The 14109-nt window shown below is 40.1% G+C and overlaps 1 protein-coding gene across 5 annotated transcripts in view; it reads left to right on the plus strand.

Annotated features, from left to right (window-relative positions):
* Positions 1-14109, plus strand: part of EVL (Enah/Vasp-like) — a 128362-nt gene that overhangs the window by 63007 nt on the left and 51246 nt on the right. For all 5 annotated transcript variants that reach the window (XM_052693244.1, XM_052693242.1, XM_052693240.1 and 2 more), the window contains exons 2-3: positions 7015-7183; positions 11830-12007. In XM_052693244.1, the coding sequence (XP_052549204.1) occupies positions 7015-7183; positions 11830-12007 (347 nt within the window). The remainder of the gene's footprint in view (positions 1-7014; positions 7184-11829; positions 12008-14109) is intronic.

A 14109-nucleotide genomic window follows, 5' to 3' on the forward strand; every position in this document is an offset into this window, starting at 1 on the left:
CAGAGGAGTTTTCACAGGTTTATTTGCATTTCTTTGGAGACTGGAGAGAAACCAAAGCTATGCAATGCCAACTTCGGTGAAATATCTGTGTGGTGATTTGCTGTATGTACTCATGAGTCTGCCTCTCCTGATTATTCGTTAAGATTATAATCTTTAAAAGCCTTTATTTTTATTTTAAAAGCCTTTATTATTATTCTACTGCAATATGCATTTGGCTGGCCAGTGCGTGAGAGTTTCTGTCATGGGCTTTCATTTGACAGTTTAGTCTTGGGTTTTAGGCATGATGTGTATTTTACAGAATTGGTTACTTCTTCTTTTTATTTCTGTAGTTTAATGGTGAAGGCAAATGGTTTATATTAATAGCAACTTGATCTAGTAAAGTTTTTTTTACTGGTTTTGTCTGTGTGTTTATGGGTTACTTGGGTTCATTGTCCCTCCCCAGTGCATCTACTTGATCTTTGCTTTTAAGAACATCTAAACATTTACTTGATATTTATTTTTAGGCACTGCCAAAGTTTATCTTCAAGGTGGCATGCAAAGTTAGAGAGGAAACCACACTTCACTGCAGAAGGAGATGTTGTGTGATTTAAAGCTTTAATGGAGCAGTGGGGTTTCTCTATTGGAACACAGCAATGCCCCTGCCCTGTCAGGGTAGGCAGGTGCTGAAGAAAAGTTGGCCATAGGGCTGGGTGTTGGGCTGCCTGGCAGCGCTGAGGCTTCTCTCAATCACTGCATTTCCGCTGTAAAGTGCCTTTTGCACAGCAGTTATTTTAAAACTTTTTAAAGTGTTGAGTTGAGATAGTGATGATTGGAGTTCCCCTTAGCATCATTATGTCTCGTACGGTTCGGTGTGCAAAACACACCACATGACATCAAAATCTCAGCACTGTAAATGAAACAGATGTGCTGGCTTATAAGGGCACAAATCTGCCGCCAGCCCACCAACCCTAAATCTACCCCAATTGGCAGGTCTCTTGTTTAAGTGTGACAGCGGACACTGGGAGGTCAGGGTTTTGTGTGGACTTCTGCAGGACTGAGCTGTTCTGCTATGACAGGCCTATATGAAACATCCTTCCACTGCATTCTCTTTCTGCATTCACTACTCATTTTTTGTATTTCTACTTATTGTATCTCCCATCATCAAGAGCACTGAGGAGTGACAGACAACGTAGCGTGGTCATGCCAGGGTTGCATGGATGTTTCCATGTTTAGCAACTCATCTCTCAAAGTCTTGTGTGATCTGAGCACCTCATGAGCTGGGTTTTGGTTTCCATCTTAAGTGTCTGCAGTGAATATTGGCAGCAGTCATTGCCCACGGCAATTCCCATGAGTATGCCAGTACAGAAAAAGGGCAACTTCAAATAAATGTCTCATTGCTAGTAGAAAAATACTCCTCCTTGACGAAGCAAAGTGGTATTCATCTTACTCTTGTTTATGCTGTAGGTACCAGTATTTCAATTTTTTTCTCTGTAAAATATGCATTTCTCTGGAGGCATGTCATGACTTTATTTAACAGTGTCTGTTTGAGAGCTACTTGTGAAGGAGGCTTTGTATGTGCTCAATTTTCTTGCAGTTATTTAATATAATAATCTGCATGTCACTGAGAGTCACTAGCACCTCTGTGCATGAAGTCTCTCTGGGTTTGTGCTGTCCTTGAGTTTGATCAGTGGCTAAGTGCTCCTGCTTCACCATGAACTCTGGTGCTCTGGGACAAGGGTAGGATGAACAATGGTAACATAGGATATTCTGTGCATTTGCTAATGGAGATAAGTAGACTGAAAAAGGAGGCCCTGAATAGAGTCAGAATGGGACTGACACAGTGTTACAGGAATGAGGCTCCCAGCAAAAAATGGAGCCATGAGCAAAACCAGCAGTGAATCTCTGGTGAGAAGGCTGAGAGCCACTGTGCCATGGAGGTTCTGTCTGCTAGGAGCTCAGATCTCAGGTATGGAGAATATGAGCCTGGGTGACATGACTGGTGCTCAGAGGGTCTCCTGTTTCTTTGTTGTTCACTGAATCCTGTCACTAAACAGAAATGTGCACCTATTTTTTTGCAGAGGGAACTGCTGCAACACTTTCCCTGCTTCCAAACCATGATTTTGTTTGTTTCAGTAAAATTGACTAAAGTCTTTTCAGCAAATTAGGCCACTGGAGTTTGCAACAGACTTTGCTGCAGGACCACGAATTGTAGCTTGCTAATTCTGAGATTAACAGAGATATGTATCACACAGACCACATGTCTACATATACAGGATTTTTATTTATGCTAGCTGTTTTAAAGGTAATGTTGAGATATTTCTGTCATTGTCTTAATTCAGCATCTATTTCTTGTGCGTCACGTTTAACCACACAGCTTTCTGTGGACAGATTCAGTGAAGAAGTGGAACGAGATGTGTGCAAGTGGCTTGCGAGTCACATCGCACGTTCTGGGTGCTGAGGGTTAGTTCCCAGATAGGACGAGACTTGGGCAAAGCCGTGTTAACAATTACATATAATCAGATCCGTCCAAAGTAATTTGAAATGATCGGTTATTTGAACGAGAAAGGTTGAATGTAATTGGATGGGAAATGGAAATTAAAAATAAGGTAAATGCTTGCAAAAGTTGTTTGCATTTGCTAAGAGTACCAGAAGACAGCTTGGTTGAAGGGGAGAGAACTGAAAGCAGCTTGAAACCTAATGGGTTAATAATAGGTTCCTTGATTTCTACTAGGGAGCTCACAGTTGATTTTCGGTCCATTTCTGCCTCATTGCAGCATGGCCTCTCATGTTTTTCTTTGTTTGGGATAAGAGAGACAAGCCTTGGAGAGCCTTCAAAGCCTCTTTTGAATGCTTGCTGTCCATCATCATGGTTTACTCCCTTTTTCCAGTTTATGTTCTATGCTAGTTCTTTTGTGGTTCAGTTCTGAGCTTTTTTTCTTTCATATCTGGATAGCCCACTTGCCTAGGCAAAGTGACGATGTTTCCCCTAATCCCAACTTTCACAGTCATTCCTGTCATTTCATGCCTTGTCATTTTTCTTCCTCCTGTTTAATTACTTGCAGTCAACCAATTTATGTCAAGCTGCTCCATTAAGGACAATTTACAATAATTCACAAAAAAATGCATGTATTTTCCCTAGGGCTCCCAGCGTTACCTCATCAATACTTCTTTGTAGCTCTTTTTTGGCTGTAAGACCTGTTTATCATAAATTTACTAAAACCCAGGAAGAAGGGGGCTGCATTTCTCAATTTCTGCACAGATAGGAGAGGAGAAATTTTTGTGGATGAAGCCACTTGCATTACAGCAGTGGCATAAAGTGCAGCTTCACTGCTATCCCTAACTGTCCTCTAACTGTGGTTAGGTTCTGTACCATGAATGGTACCTTATGGCTGGAAGTGACTCTTTGGAGGTGAAAGTGTTGCTGACACCACAGCTAGTAAAGTGAGCAGGATGCTGCAGATTGGCTTTGTCCAAGCTAACCATACATGAGATGCAGTTATACCCTTTCAACATGTTTAGTTACCTGCGGTGGAAACCCAGGCAAGTCTGCTTATATGTTGATGTAGCATAAAAAATCAATAGGAGAATTTGTAATATTTGGAATGGTATGTGGAATATGATGAATCTTTTCCAAGACTTACCCATTTATTCAGAAATTTATGTGTGTATTCTTAGGAAAACAAGGCAATTTCTAGAATTATGACTTAGTGTATAAATGCTAGTTTGCTAATGCTAAACTCTTCTCACAGAGAAAGAATTTGACTATGTGCAATAGTATAACTAAGACCTCACCTGTTGTATGTAGTTGACATAGGTATCAGTTGAGTATGGGCACAAAAATAAAAGAATTTTTTTGCTGGAGCCTTGTGAAACCAGTGTAATTTGGTTCGTATTTAAAATAATGCCATCTACAGAGTGCAATAGGAATGTTCTAACTGACCTTTATAAGAGTTATGCTGAACATTTTCTGGATGATTTTCAGGGATGCCCCTTAAAGAATCAGTAGGACAGTTGTACTTTTTGTGGGTAGGATGAGACTTCAGATATGAAGAGTTACACCTCCATTTAGGGTGAAATAGCAATCTAGCAATGCATCCCTGGAGGCATTTTAGGTTTTGAACGATTGATGAATTGTTTTGCAGGAAAGGATTCCCCTTGTGCTGTACTTGTTTTATGTTCCTTTCTGTTATTTCACTGGAGGCCAGATAACAGGCTTAATCCTGTTTCCATTTAAATGAATGATGAAAAACTTCCCTGACTGCAGGGACAGCAGGGATTGAGCTTGATGTGTTGCTTTATGTTACAGTAACAATTGGCTGTCATGCATTAAATATTGCTCCTGGGGCCTACATCTGTATTTCTGTCATGGGTTTGTAGAGAGTGTTTTTGTTGCAGTTCTGAATAGCAGCAAACTCTGAAGGCAAAGTTGCTTTATGCTTTGGAATCTGAACATGGCATGATGAGCAATGCCACAATAAGACCTTCATGTCTATGTTTAGCTGTGTTCTCTTTGTGGTAAGTATGGATCAGACAGTTTGACTCATTAAGGAGACCATGGCAATTGTGGGATCCAAAGTTCATCCCACATGCAAGCACTCCAGACTTGCTGTCGTGAAACCAGTGCTATGCTCTTCCTTCCTTTGATACAGGCTTGTAGTGACCAGCGAGGCTTGAGGAGCAGAACTGATGTCACATCAGCTAAGAGTTACTTTCCAGGGATGGGTTTTTCTGGGAACCCACAGGCCTACTGGGCAGCTGATGCTCCATAGGCTCTATAGCTGGAGGTGCCACAAACAACCCTGTAGCAGAGACAGGTGGGAACCATCCAGCCATAGCACTGCACTGCATATTATTCTTAGCCATTCCACTTCCATGTGGCAGAGATAATGCAGTGTTCTTGCTTTTTTACTGGTACATCTCTCTGTCTTCCTCCACATCTATGGAACCAAGGTAAGGTGACAGACATCCCTCCTGCCAGCCTGAGGCTCTTGCACCAGTTGGAGGATTAGACAGGCTGGAGCAAGATCTAATCCCTCAGCTGTTAGTGTCAGATGCATGGGGAAGCTGCCACATGACGTCACACTAGCTTACCTTAAAAAAAAAAGTGATACTGAGGTGTTTGCTGGATAAGTACATCAGTGAGGGTGCAGATCTGCTCCAGATATCTCACACAGCAGAGCATCAGCAGCTTGTGGATGAGGCTTGTTTTTATAATTCTAATTAAATAAAACGTTCAGTCTTTCTGACTATTATACAGACTGCTGTTTTCATGTTATGTAATAAAAATACACTCTGGTTTGAGTTGGCATAGAATTATAAAACTATCCTGAGTTGGAAGGGACCTACAGGCATCAACTCCAACTCCTGGTTTCTTACCTTGATCTCCATGGAAATGTCTGCCAGCATCACTGCTCCTTCTGTAAACTCTGTGAAGAGTTCTCAGAGTCTTGCCCACAGCACGGTGGAGGTCAGTGGAGGCTGAGAGAAGTGACTAACACAGTGAGCCAAACATCAATAGGCTTTAATTCACAGAAATCTCCTGTGCCTTGGAAATCTTTTTGAGACCTATGGATAAGAAAAGACTGAAAATTGCTCCTGTAATCTAAATAGCTGGAGCAGTGTGTTCCATTTCATTAAAGTAATGGCAGTGATGGGGTTGAGTGGAGCTGCGTTTGCTACAGTTGGTGTAGTTTACAAGTGGTGTCATTTGGTGCAGTGGCAGGGCAGTGATATGGCTCGGCATCAGCAGAGAGCTTCTTCTGTATTTGTTTGGATGAAAGTCAAACACTAGGAGAAAATCAAGCCAAAGTGTATGTAGGAAGAGGGAAAAAAGTGGGTTATCATTTGATATTGAATTGCTGAAAAATATTTAATGTTGCTTGGGATGAGGAAAGGAGGTTTGTGTAAATATATAGAGATCTGAAGTTAATAGAGTGGCCATGAACTTAAAACTTTCGTGGGATGTAAATCCTAAGAATTTTATTTAGGCCTAATATGCACTTGTTGAAAAGCCCTATTATGTTCAAAGATCTTCAACATTCAGGGGGCTCATTTTTACTTTGTGTAACTCTACTTTCCTCCAGTATAAGAAAAGTGGCTTTTCTTCTCTTCTGGGATTTCAGAAGGCCGGGAACCGAAATCCCTACTGCCATTCCAAAAATACTGCAGACAGTGTCTGTAAAGCACTTTGACCTGTATTGAGTTGTCACATCAGCAGTTCTTGCAGTGGAATTTCTCTCACATGGAAAGTGTGTTTTAGCATCAATATTTGTATTAGTCACTAATGCACAAGCAATAGGTAAAGAAATGATGAACTCCAGTGAGTCTACAGAACAAAAATAGCTATCTATTAATACTCTATCAAATGAGTTATCTACTGTAACACCGAAATACAAAATTCTGTGGAGTTCCCTCCCCATTTTCATTGCTATTAAAGTGAAGGAGAAAAGAGTTCCTATGCATTTTGCACTTCATATTCTGGGATGTGTCAGTGCGTCACCAGATCTGTGCATTAGCTGTTACGTGGATTAATGTAATTGATTCCTTCAGTTTACCTAACGTGGCTTTTGGTTCAAGGTCTGCTTGTTTCCAGTTTTAAATGTGTACCTCAGCATTGCGTGCCGTTTTTGTCAGGAAGCTGCAAAGCTGCTAAGTCAGTTTTCATGCAAATCTGAAAGCTTTTGCTTTCCCATAGGTATATAAACATAAATGCAGCATTCATTCTGTTGGACAATTTTAATAAAAGTGGTGTGCTACCAGTTATTCCTCAGGGCCTAATATTTCTGCATGAAATGCCAGATTGGTTCAGCAACATACTGGAGGTTTGGTTTTTTTTAAGTATATGAACACATACATGCAAGCTTTAATTTAACTATCAAATTGTATTCAAAGGATTAGCAGGTTTGTTACAAAACATATTTTAGGCAGTTCTGATAATTTTTTATGTTTTCCTTTCCTTGAGATGTTTTCAGTAGTGGGCAACAAATTCATTGTTTTTTTCTCCCTTTTTTTCCTTCTTTTTTTCTTTCTTTCCAGTGAACAGAGTATTTGCCAAGCTCGGGCTTCAGTTATGGTCTATGACGATACCAGTAAGAAATGGGTGCCAATCAAACCTGGACAGCAGGGCTTCAGCAGAATCAATATATATCACAACACGGCCACAAACACCTTCAGGGTCGTTGGAGTTAAACTGCAAGATCAACAAGTGAGTAACTGCATAAAACTTCCTGTAAATGAACCTTTGGTCTCTTTAAGATACCATCAGTAGTTATATAGTTAGCAGTTGTATAGTTAGTGCAGTCTAGCAACATTTCCTGCTTTCTGCAAGGTGCCTATGAGCTCATTTACTCTAGACGTTCAGATTATGTATGATTTTGGGGATACAGAATATGTCATGATTTATTACTGTTTATTTGCAAAAATAACTTTCAATGAATGCAAGAGAGATTTTAACATTATATTTTTTCACCTACATTTTTTCCTTGGGAAATTAATTTTATTTTGTTCTGCAGGTTTTGCTCTCAGCTCCCCCTAATTTACTGCTTGCTCATTTTTGCTACTGGATATACAAAAGAGAAGAAATATCACTTGGCACTGCCATCTCCTAAAGTATGCTTATTACATTGCCATAAGAAGCAATTAGTTTGTGATAACGTGTTTTGAAGTCCTAGGTGCGTGCTGTGATCTGATTTATGGCAAGCTAAGCCTGCAGTACCTCTCTGGTTATTAAAGGAGTTAGTTGGGATTTAGATAAGCAGAAGTGGGATCAGAGCCTCCTGGGCCGCCACAGCCCAGTGACTGGTGCACCAGGCTGTACGTGCCATCAGAAGCACCACATGTCACAGTTATACCCAAAAGAACAAAAACATGTTTGTGTAGAGTGGTAATGATATATTGGCATTTTAGAACAGACGTTTAGGAACTGAGGGCTTCCAGTCTGCTACCCCATCCCATGCACACTTTGTGCTGTTCCACCAGTGGGTATGAAGGCGACCAGTGCTGCCACTTCTCAGCTGCCAACATGTTAAGTTGATCAGCTCATGATTTTCTTATTAATTACTAATTTTTAGCACTTGGTTTTTAGCTTCTTGCAGCACACTTTTGAAACATCTGCAATATCTTTTGCTTCTGTATTTATCACTCTCGGTAGAGCAAAAGCAATATATTAATGAAGCTCCATTTTAAAAAGAGAAAATATTTTTGAAAATGAATGAAATGCGGTGGCTGTTTAGTCACTTTTGAGAATAAGTCCTGCAGCAGGGCATGCTAGATGTTTATTTTGTGTAGCCATCTGGTGAATGTAAATGGCATTCATGTGAGCACAATCTAAGATGCACCTGAATAGTTGACATAAAACAAGCAAATGTCATAAAATCTATCTGTTTGTCCATATATATGGGAGACTTGGTGTACCAGAGGTCTGTCTCTTGTTTTATATCCTCTGTAATATTCTATTAGCTTGCAAATTTTCCTGCCTATGCCATCTAAAAATCTCAAGCCAGAAGGAAACAGATATAAAAATACACTTTTCTAGAGCTTGAAGACTAAAAATCCTCCCTCAGTACAAACCAAATGTACAGGTTACATTAGTCACTTAAAACTGTCTAAAAGAAAACATCTTCAATGTGATTATAAAAATCTAGTATCATGAAGACAGCAAATGTTCTGAAAGCCTCAGATTCAGAATTTTGTATTATTACCTGAGGCTTGCTTGACTTGTTAGTAGTCGCATCCAGTGAGAGCAAAAATGAAGTTCAGTTACAATAATTCCCTGTACAAGCCATTTCAAGCTTGCTCTCAGGTTGTGCTAAGTCGTCTTGAAAGTGAGGCTTTATTAAACACTGCTGTTTCGTAAGGAAAGTCATATTTTTCTGAAAAAGACTGATGTTGAGATTATATGAGATCTGGCATAAAATGAAGCTGCTCAGACAGCCAGAAGCTGAGAAACTAGTTCAACGTTTGTAACACAATAACACCACATAGGAACAACTTTACATTTTATTTCATACTGTAGTAAGTTTTATTTTACATACTGTAATCTTCGTAACTTCACCATTTGGCTGCCTTTAATGTTTCCCTTTTAACTTGTGTTTCTTCTTATTTCACCTTCAATAATCTCTCTCTTTAATTTTCATCCTCTTTTTCATTTAAGGCATCTTCTGTAAGTTCCTTCTGTTGTCTTTCTCCAGGTGCTTTTCCTACCCCTTTTCTGGTGCACACTAGGGTTTACAAGACTCCCTTCACATTCTGCTTGCCTTGTCTATGTCTATCTTGTTCACTACCTGGCGGTCTCTAAAAAGCTCATCACAAAGAAAATATGGTTTTTAAAATGGCAGAACTACAATTTTGTTCTCACCACTGGGAAGTTGGTCACCGGACTGCGCCATCTCATGCGTGTGGATGATAAGCTTGTTGAGTGCAGCAGCACTGAGCTGCAGACAGAAAGTCAATGAATTCTCCTCATGATAGCATGTGCAATAATCTTCAGAAGAGCCAGAGTGGCTTTTTAAAGCTTTGGAGTAGCCACAGAGTCCAGGACTGTTTTGAAGCTGAGGCCAGATCAGTAATACAATCACTTGGTGACACGAGCTTTAATGTCTCCATGCAGCCTTCATTCCCTCCCAGCATGTAATTCAGCAGTCACAAGCAAACAATTTACTGCAATTTGCAGCTTGCCAGCTGTAATTGTAACATTACAAAGGTGAAGTGTGTTGGCTTCAGTCACCATGCAAGGTGTTGGCAAAGGTTAAAAAAAAAAAAAAAAGTAGTACAGATGGTCCTTTTCTATGACTTAGCAGACGAACAGTTTCTCCCCAGTCCGCATCTGTGATCAGCTGAGGGTTTAAAATGGTGATTTTACATCAACTGATTTCAGCTCAGACTGATCACACTGCCAAAATGCATGTGCTGAACGCACAGGTAGGGAGGAAAGTGCGAGTTGAAAGTGAATCACATCTCCTGAAGGCTTTGTGCATTGATGTGGTTAAGAAGCGAGTGTAAAAACAGGGCTCTGGGGAAGGTGGGGCTTCTTAAATTTCACCCTAAGCCAAAAAATAATATTTTCATATTAATATTTTTTATAAAATTTAATTTAAAAAATTAATAACCAATTAATTGACACTTGAAAATTGGTCAGGTTTGGCCTCAGTTGTGGTAGTTTGTAGCTGCTTACCACAACTTCCAAGTTTTAGCAAACCCATGACTGCTGCCCATGAAAGTTCTAGTGCTGGAAGCACAATAGGAAGCAAGCTGGTAGCAGACTTCTGCATCATTTCATGCTCTGGAGAAACAGGTATGTGTCCTTTTCCGGTTTGTTCAGCAGGAATATGGGCTGTAAGGCTCACGTGGGATGAGTCTTACATCTGCCCATGATCTTTGTGGTGGTCATGCAACCAAGACCAAGTTGTGTTGGGGTCCTGAGGTGCCTTCAAATCATTCTAGCCCTGTTACTGTGAATTCTATCATCTACCACTATCTTCACTGCTGATAATTTATAACTCAGTAGCCTCAGTAGGCTGCAGACTGCAATCAAAGGAAAGGCTTCTTGATTTTGAGCTTTTTTATGGATCTCTGCGTGCTCCAGAGAGTTTACACTTGAAACTGAAGTGAAATGTTGAAGATTACTGGATAGAAAAGAGGCTAAACTTTTTTTAATATTAAAGTGGTAGGAACATTAAGGGCTATGCAGAATCAGCCTGTGAAACTCCTTGTCATACAGAATCCGGAATTTAACAGAATAGAGAACAATGCAGGCATTTATATCAGCAACAAGACTATTTTATTTCAGGGTAGAAAATACTAAAATGGATTGGAAAAGTGGAAAAAAAAAGTCATACAGTTGTGCCATGTTTCAGCTTTTAAGATAAACTCACAGTGAAGAGTTAAAGGAAGAAGAATTTCAATCTTCCTCTGCTCATAATTTTAAGTTTCTGTGTCTGTGGTTCCCCTCTGCCCCAGTCTCTGCTGGTTGATGAAGCCAGTCTTCATTTCCTTCTCCTTCTCTGTCTTCAGCTACACTGTACCTGTTTATGAGGACAGCTGGTGATCCCACTTATTGACATTTCATTTTGTTTCTTAAATTTGAGCCACAACAGAGTGCCTTTGTTGAGACACAGATGGATATTGTGAGAGTGCTGGGTGTTAGCTTTGGATGTCTTTGGTTGGATTCCAGCTGGATATCCCATATGCCCTGCCCAAGGATAAATGGGGCATTGTATCTGGCAGATTAAATCCAAACATACAGAAATACCCTTCTACTGCAGCCACCCCTTACCTGGAAATTATAGCATGTAGAGGAAGGGAGGAGCTTGGAGAGGGAATATTTAGTTGGTTTTGTCACTGCCTGTCTAATTCTAGACAAAAAAAAACTATCTTAATGTAAAAAGCTGGCATGGAGGAAGAGAGAAAAACCAGAACTAGTGCAATCAGTCAAACATTTATCTGCTGTAACGGAGGGCCAGTGCCAAGAGCTCTGTTAGTCCCCTTTTCTGACAAGTGTGCATGCTTATCCCCCAAAAGGCTGCAATAAATGCTGGGTCTGGCTTGTGACATCTCTCTGCAATATATGCACAACTGTATCCCATGGATTTGCTGGAGAAAACACGAGCAGGTAAAATAGAGTTTGCAGAATTAGCTCACAAGCCCCCGGGTTTGGTATGAACTGCTGTAAGACTGACTCACATATACGGGTCTTCTGTTGTCCAAATGCGTGCTGCCTTACCGTGCGGCCATGGAGGAGCTGGCATAGGAATGTCACTATCAGTTTAATTAACCTTTACCAAAGAGTTCCTTCCCCCCCCCAAATCAAGACAGAATTCTGTTTAATCTTTGCCCCTCTCTTTCATATCACAGGTAGTGATTAATTACTCAATTGTGAAAGGACTGAAGTACAATCAAGCAACACCTACCTTTCATCAATGGCGCGATGCACGGCAAGTCTATGGCTTGAATTTTGCAAGCAAAGAAGAGGCTACTACATTCTCCAATGCAATGCTGTTTGCCCTGAATATAATGAATTCACAAGATGGAGGTAAATTAACGGCCACCATGCCCTTTTATTAATCTCTGGCATTTTTATAATGCTTTATCATACCTACTGCAGTTGCACTGTATGGCATGTCATTATAAAACACATTATCTTAAAAAAAAAAAAGGTTGGCCTCTGCTAGACAGCCTTTAGGTCAGCATTTGATGTAGTGTGAATTGTACATGCTTTCAGGTTTTATTGTCCTTCCTTCCAATTCTGTATGGTACCTTAACTCACAATAGGAAATCAATGGCTATTTGAGAATACTTCAGCAGGCAGGTAGCCCAAAATGTTGATTTGTGTGCATTGTTACAGGTAAGATGGCAGAATATAATGTTAAATAAGCAGGAGCTAGTGTAAAATTAACAACTTCTAAAAAACTTGTAGGGAGGAATACAAAGCTTATATTTCCAGTACATCAGGTGTCAGCTGCATCCTGATGGCTCTTTTGGCTCACTCTGAGAATGTGACATCTTAGCTATTTAATGCTAAAGCCTTATACTCGGGGCATTGATTGATGTTGTTCATAAGTGTTATATTCACTGCATCTGAGGTTTGTGGTGAAGTTTACAGTTCTGTGAAATTGTTGTTGCAGCAGCTTGCAGAGGCCCAAGTTGACATCATGGCTTTTCAACAGAAATCAGATTCTGGTCTGTGATGATGGATTTAAGTACTGCCCTCAGTTACATGCATAGGATCTCTCTGAAGTTTATGAGTTGAGAACAGAAAGTAGTCCTCATGTGATGTCTTTTTTTCATGAAAAATGTACATCACAGCTCTGTTTTCCTTTTGAGAACACAGTGATTGAGGGTAACATCATTTTCTGCCATCCCATTTTAGCAGCAGTATTCTTTATGATGAGGTAGCAGCACTACAGAGGAGGCAGAGCAAACTGTCCACATTATACCAGTTTCTGTGCTTACAGATCTGTTAATTGTTTTTGTCTTCTGACAACCTTCCATTCACAAATACATATTACTAGTAAGTATACTTATAAAAGTTTGTTTTTTTTTTTTATTTTGATATATCCATTCATGCTGTTAAGCTGACAAATGCTAAAATCATTGAAGAGCATGCATTCTGTGCTGTTTTCAGAAGCAGGAGACTGAATTATGCCTTTTTCAGCTCTAGTTGTGCCACAGCAGGAGAATTTCAGGAGGGAATCTGTCCAACGCTGCCAATCCTAAGCATACGTGTATCTAAAGACTGCACAGCTGTTTGGCTGCTAAAGATCTCTCCTGCATGCTCAGCCCTTTTAGACCATCAGATTAAACTCAGAATTTCGGATACTTTGCGTATAGTCTTGAGGCTCTGATTGGCTTAGCATCTATATTGAGTGCCTTTCTTCCAAAGGCTCTCCAGTTTAATTTTTTTTTTGGTCTGTCTGTCACTTCCCCTTGTGGAGGTAGGTTTTTTGCAGTATTTTGAGGTTGTTCAAGAGGAACACCCTGAGGAAACATGAGTTTCAAGATGAGAATGTTTTGCTCTTACACTGAAATGAAAGAAGCTATCTTAAAGTGTACTTGTCTAGAAATTTGAGACTTGACAGCAAAAGCGCACAATGGGTATAAAGTCCAAGATGTATTTTCAGATCTTCTCTGGCCATGCTTCTATTGGACACTGGTCATATTTGTGAGCATGAATTAATCCAAACAGGAATTCACATAGACACACATATTTGTATACGTTTTCAGGCACAGCCTCTGCTGTAAAAATCATTAGGAAAAAAAACCACCTTTATTATATCCATGCATCTGTGTACTATAATATCTTGTGCTTCAGGAGACAGGATCCAGATATAAGGAGCGCATTTGTACGCATTAAACTGCTCACAAACTAATAAAATACTCAGCCATAACCTGAGTTAATTCCCTCTGGCACATTCATCATTAAAGCTGCCTACCATAGCAATCTGCTAGCTGCACAATTTGGGATATGCTATTTGTGCTGCTTTGGACGTACTATTTCTATTGTTTCCTTGTTTCATATATCCCACCTGAGACGTTACGGTGTTTAGGCAGTGCAGATCTGCCGGCCGCTGGGCTCTGGTTTTTACTTCCATCTCCCTGCAATTCGCTGCCCACTTGTAGAGACTGAAATGAATC

The sequence above is a fragment of the Tympanuchus pallidicinctus genome, unplaced genomic scaffold (genome assembly GCF_026119805.1).
Source record: "Tympanuchus pallidicinctus isolate F22 unplaced genomic scaffold, pur_lepc_1.0 scaffold3, whole genome shotgun sequence".
Lineage (NCBI taxonomy): Eukaryota > Metazoa > Chordata > Aves > Galliformes > Phasianidae > Tympanuchus > Tympanuchus pallidicinctus.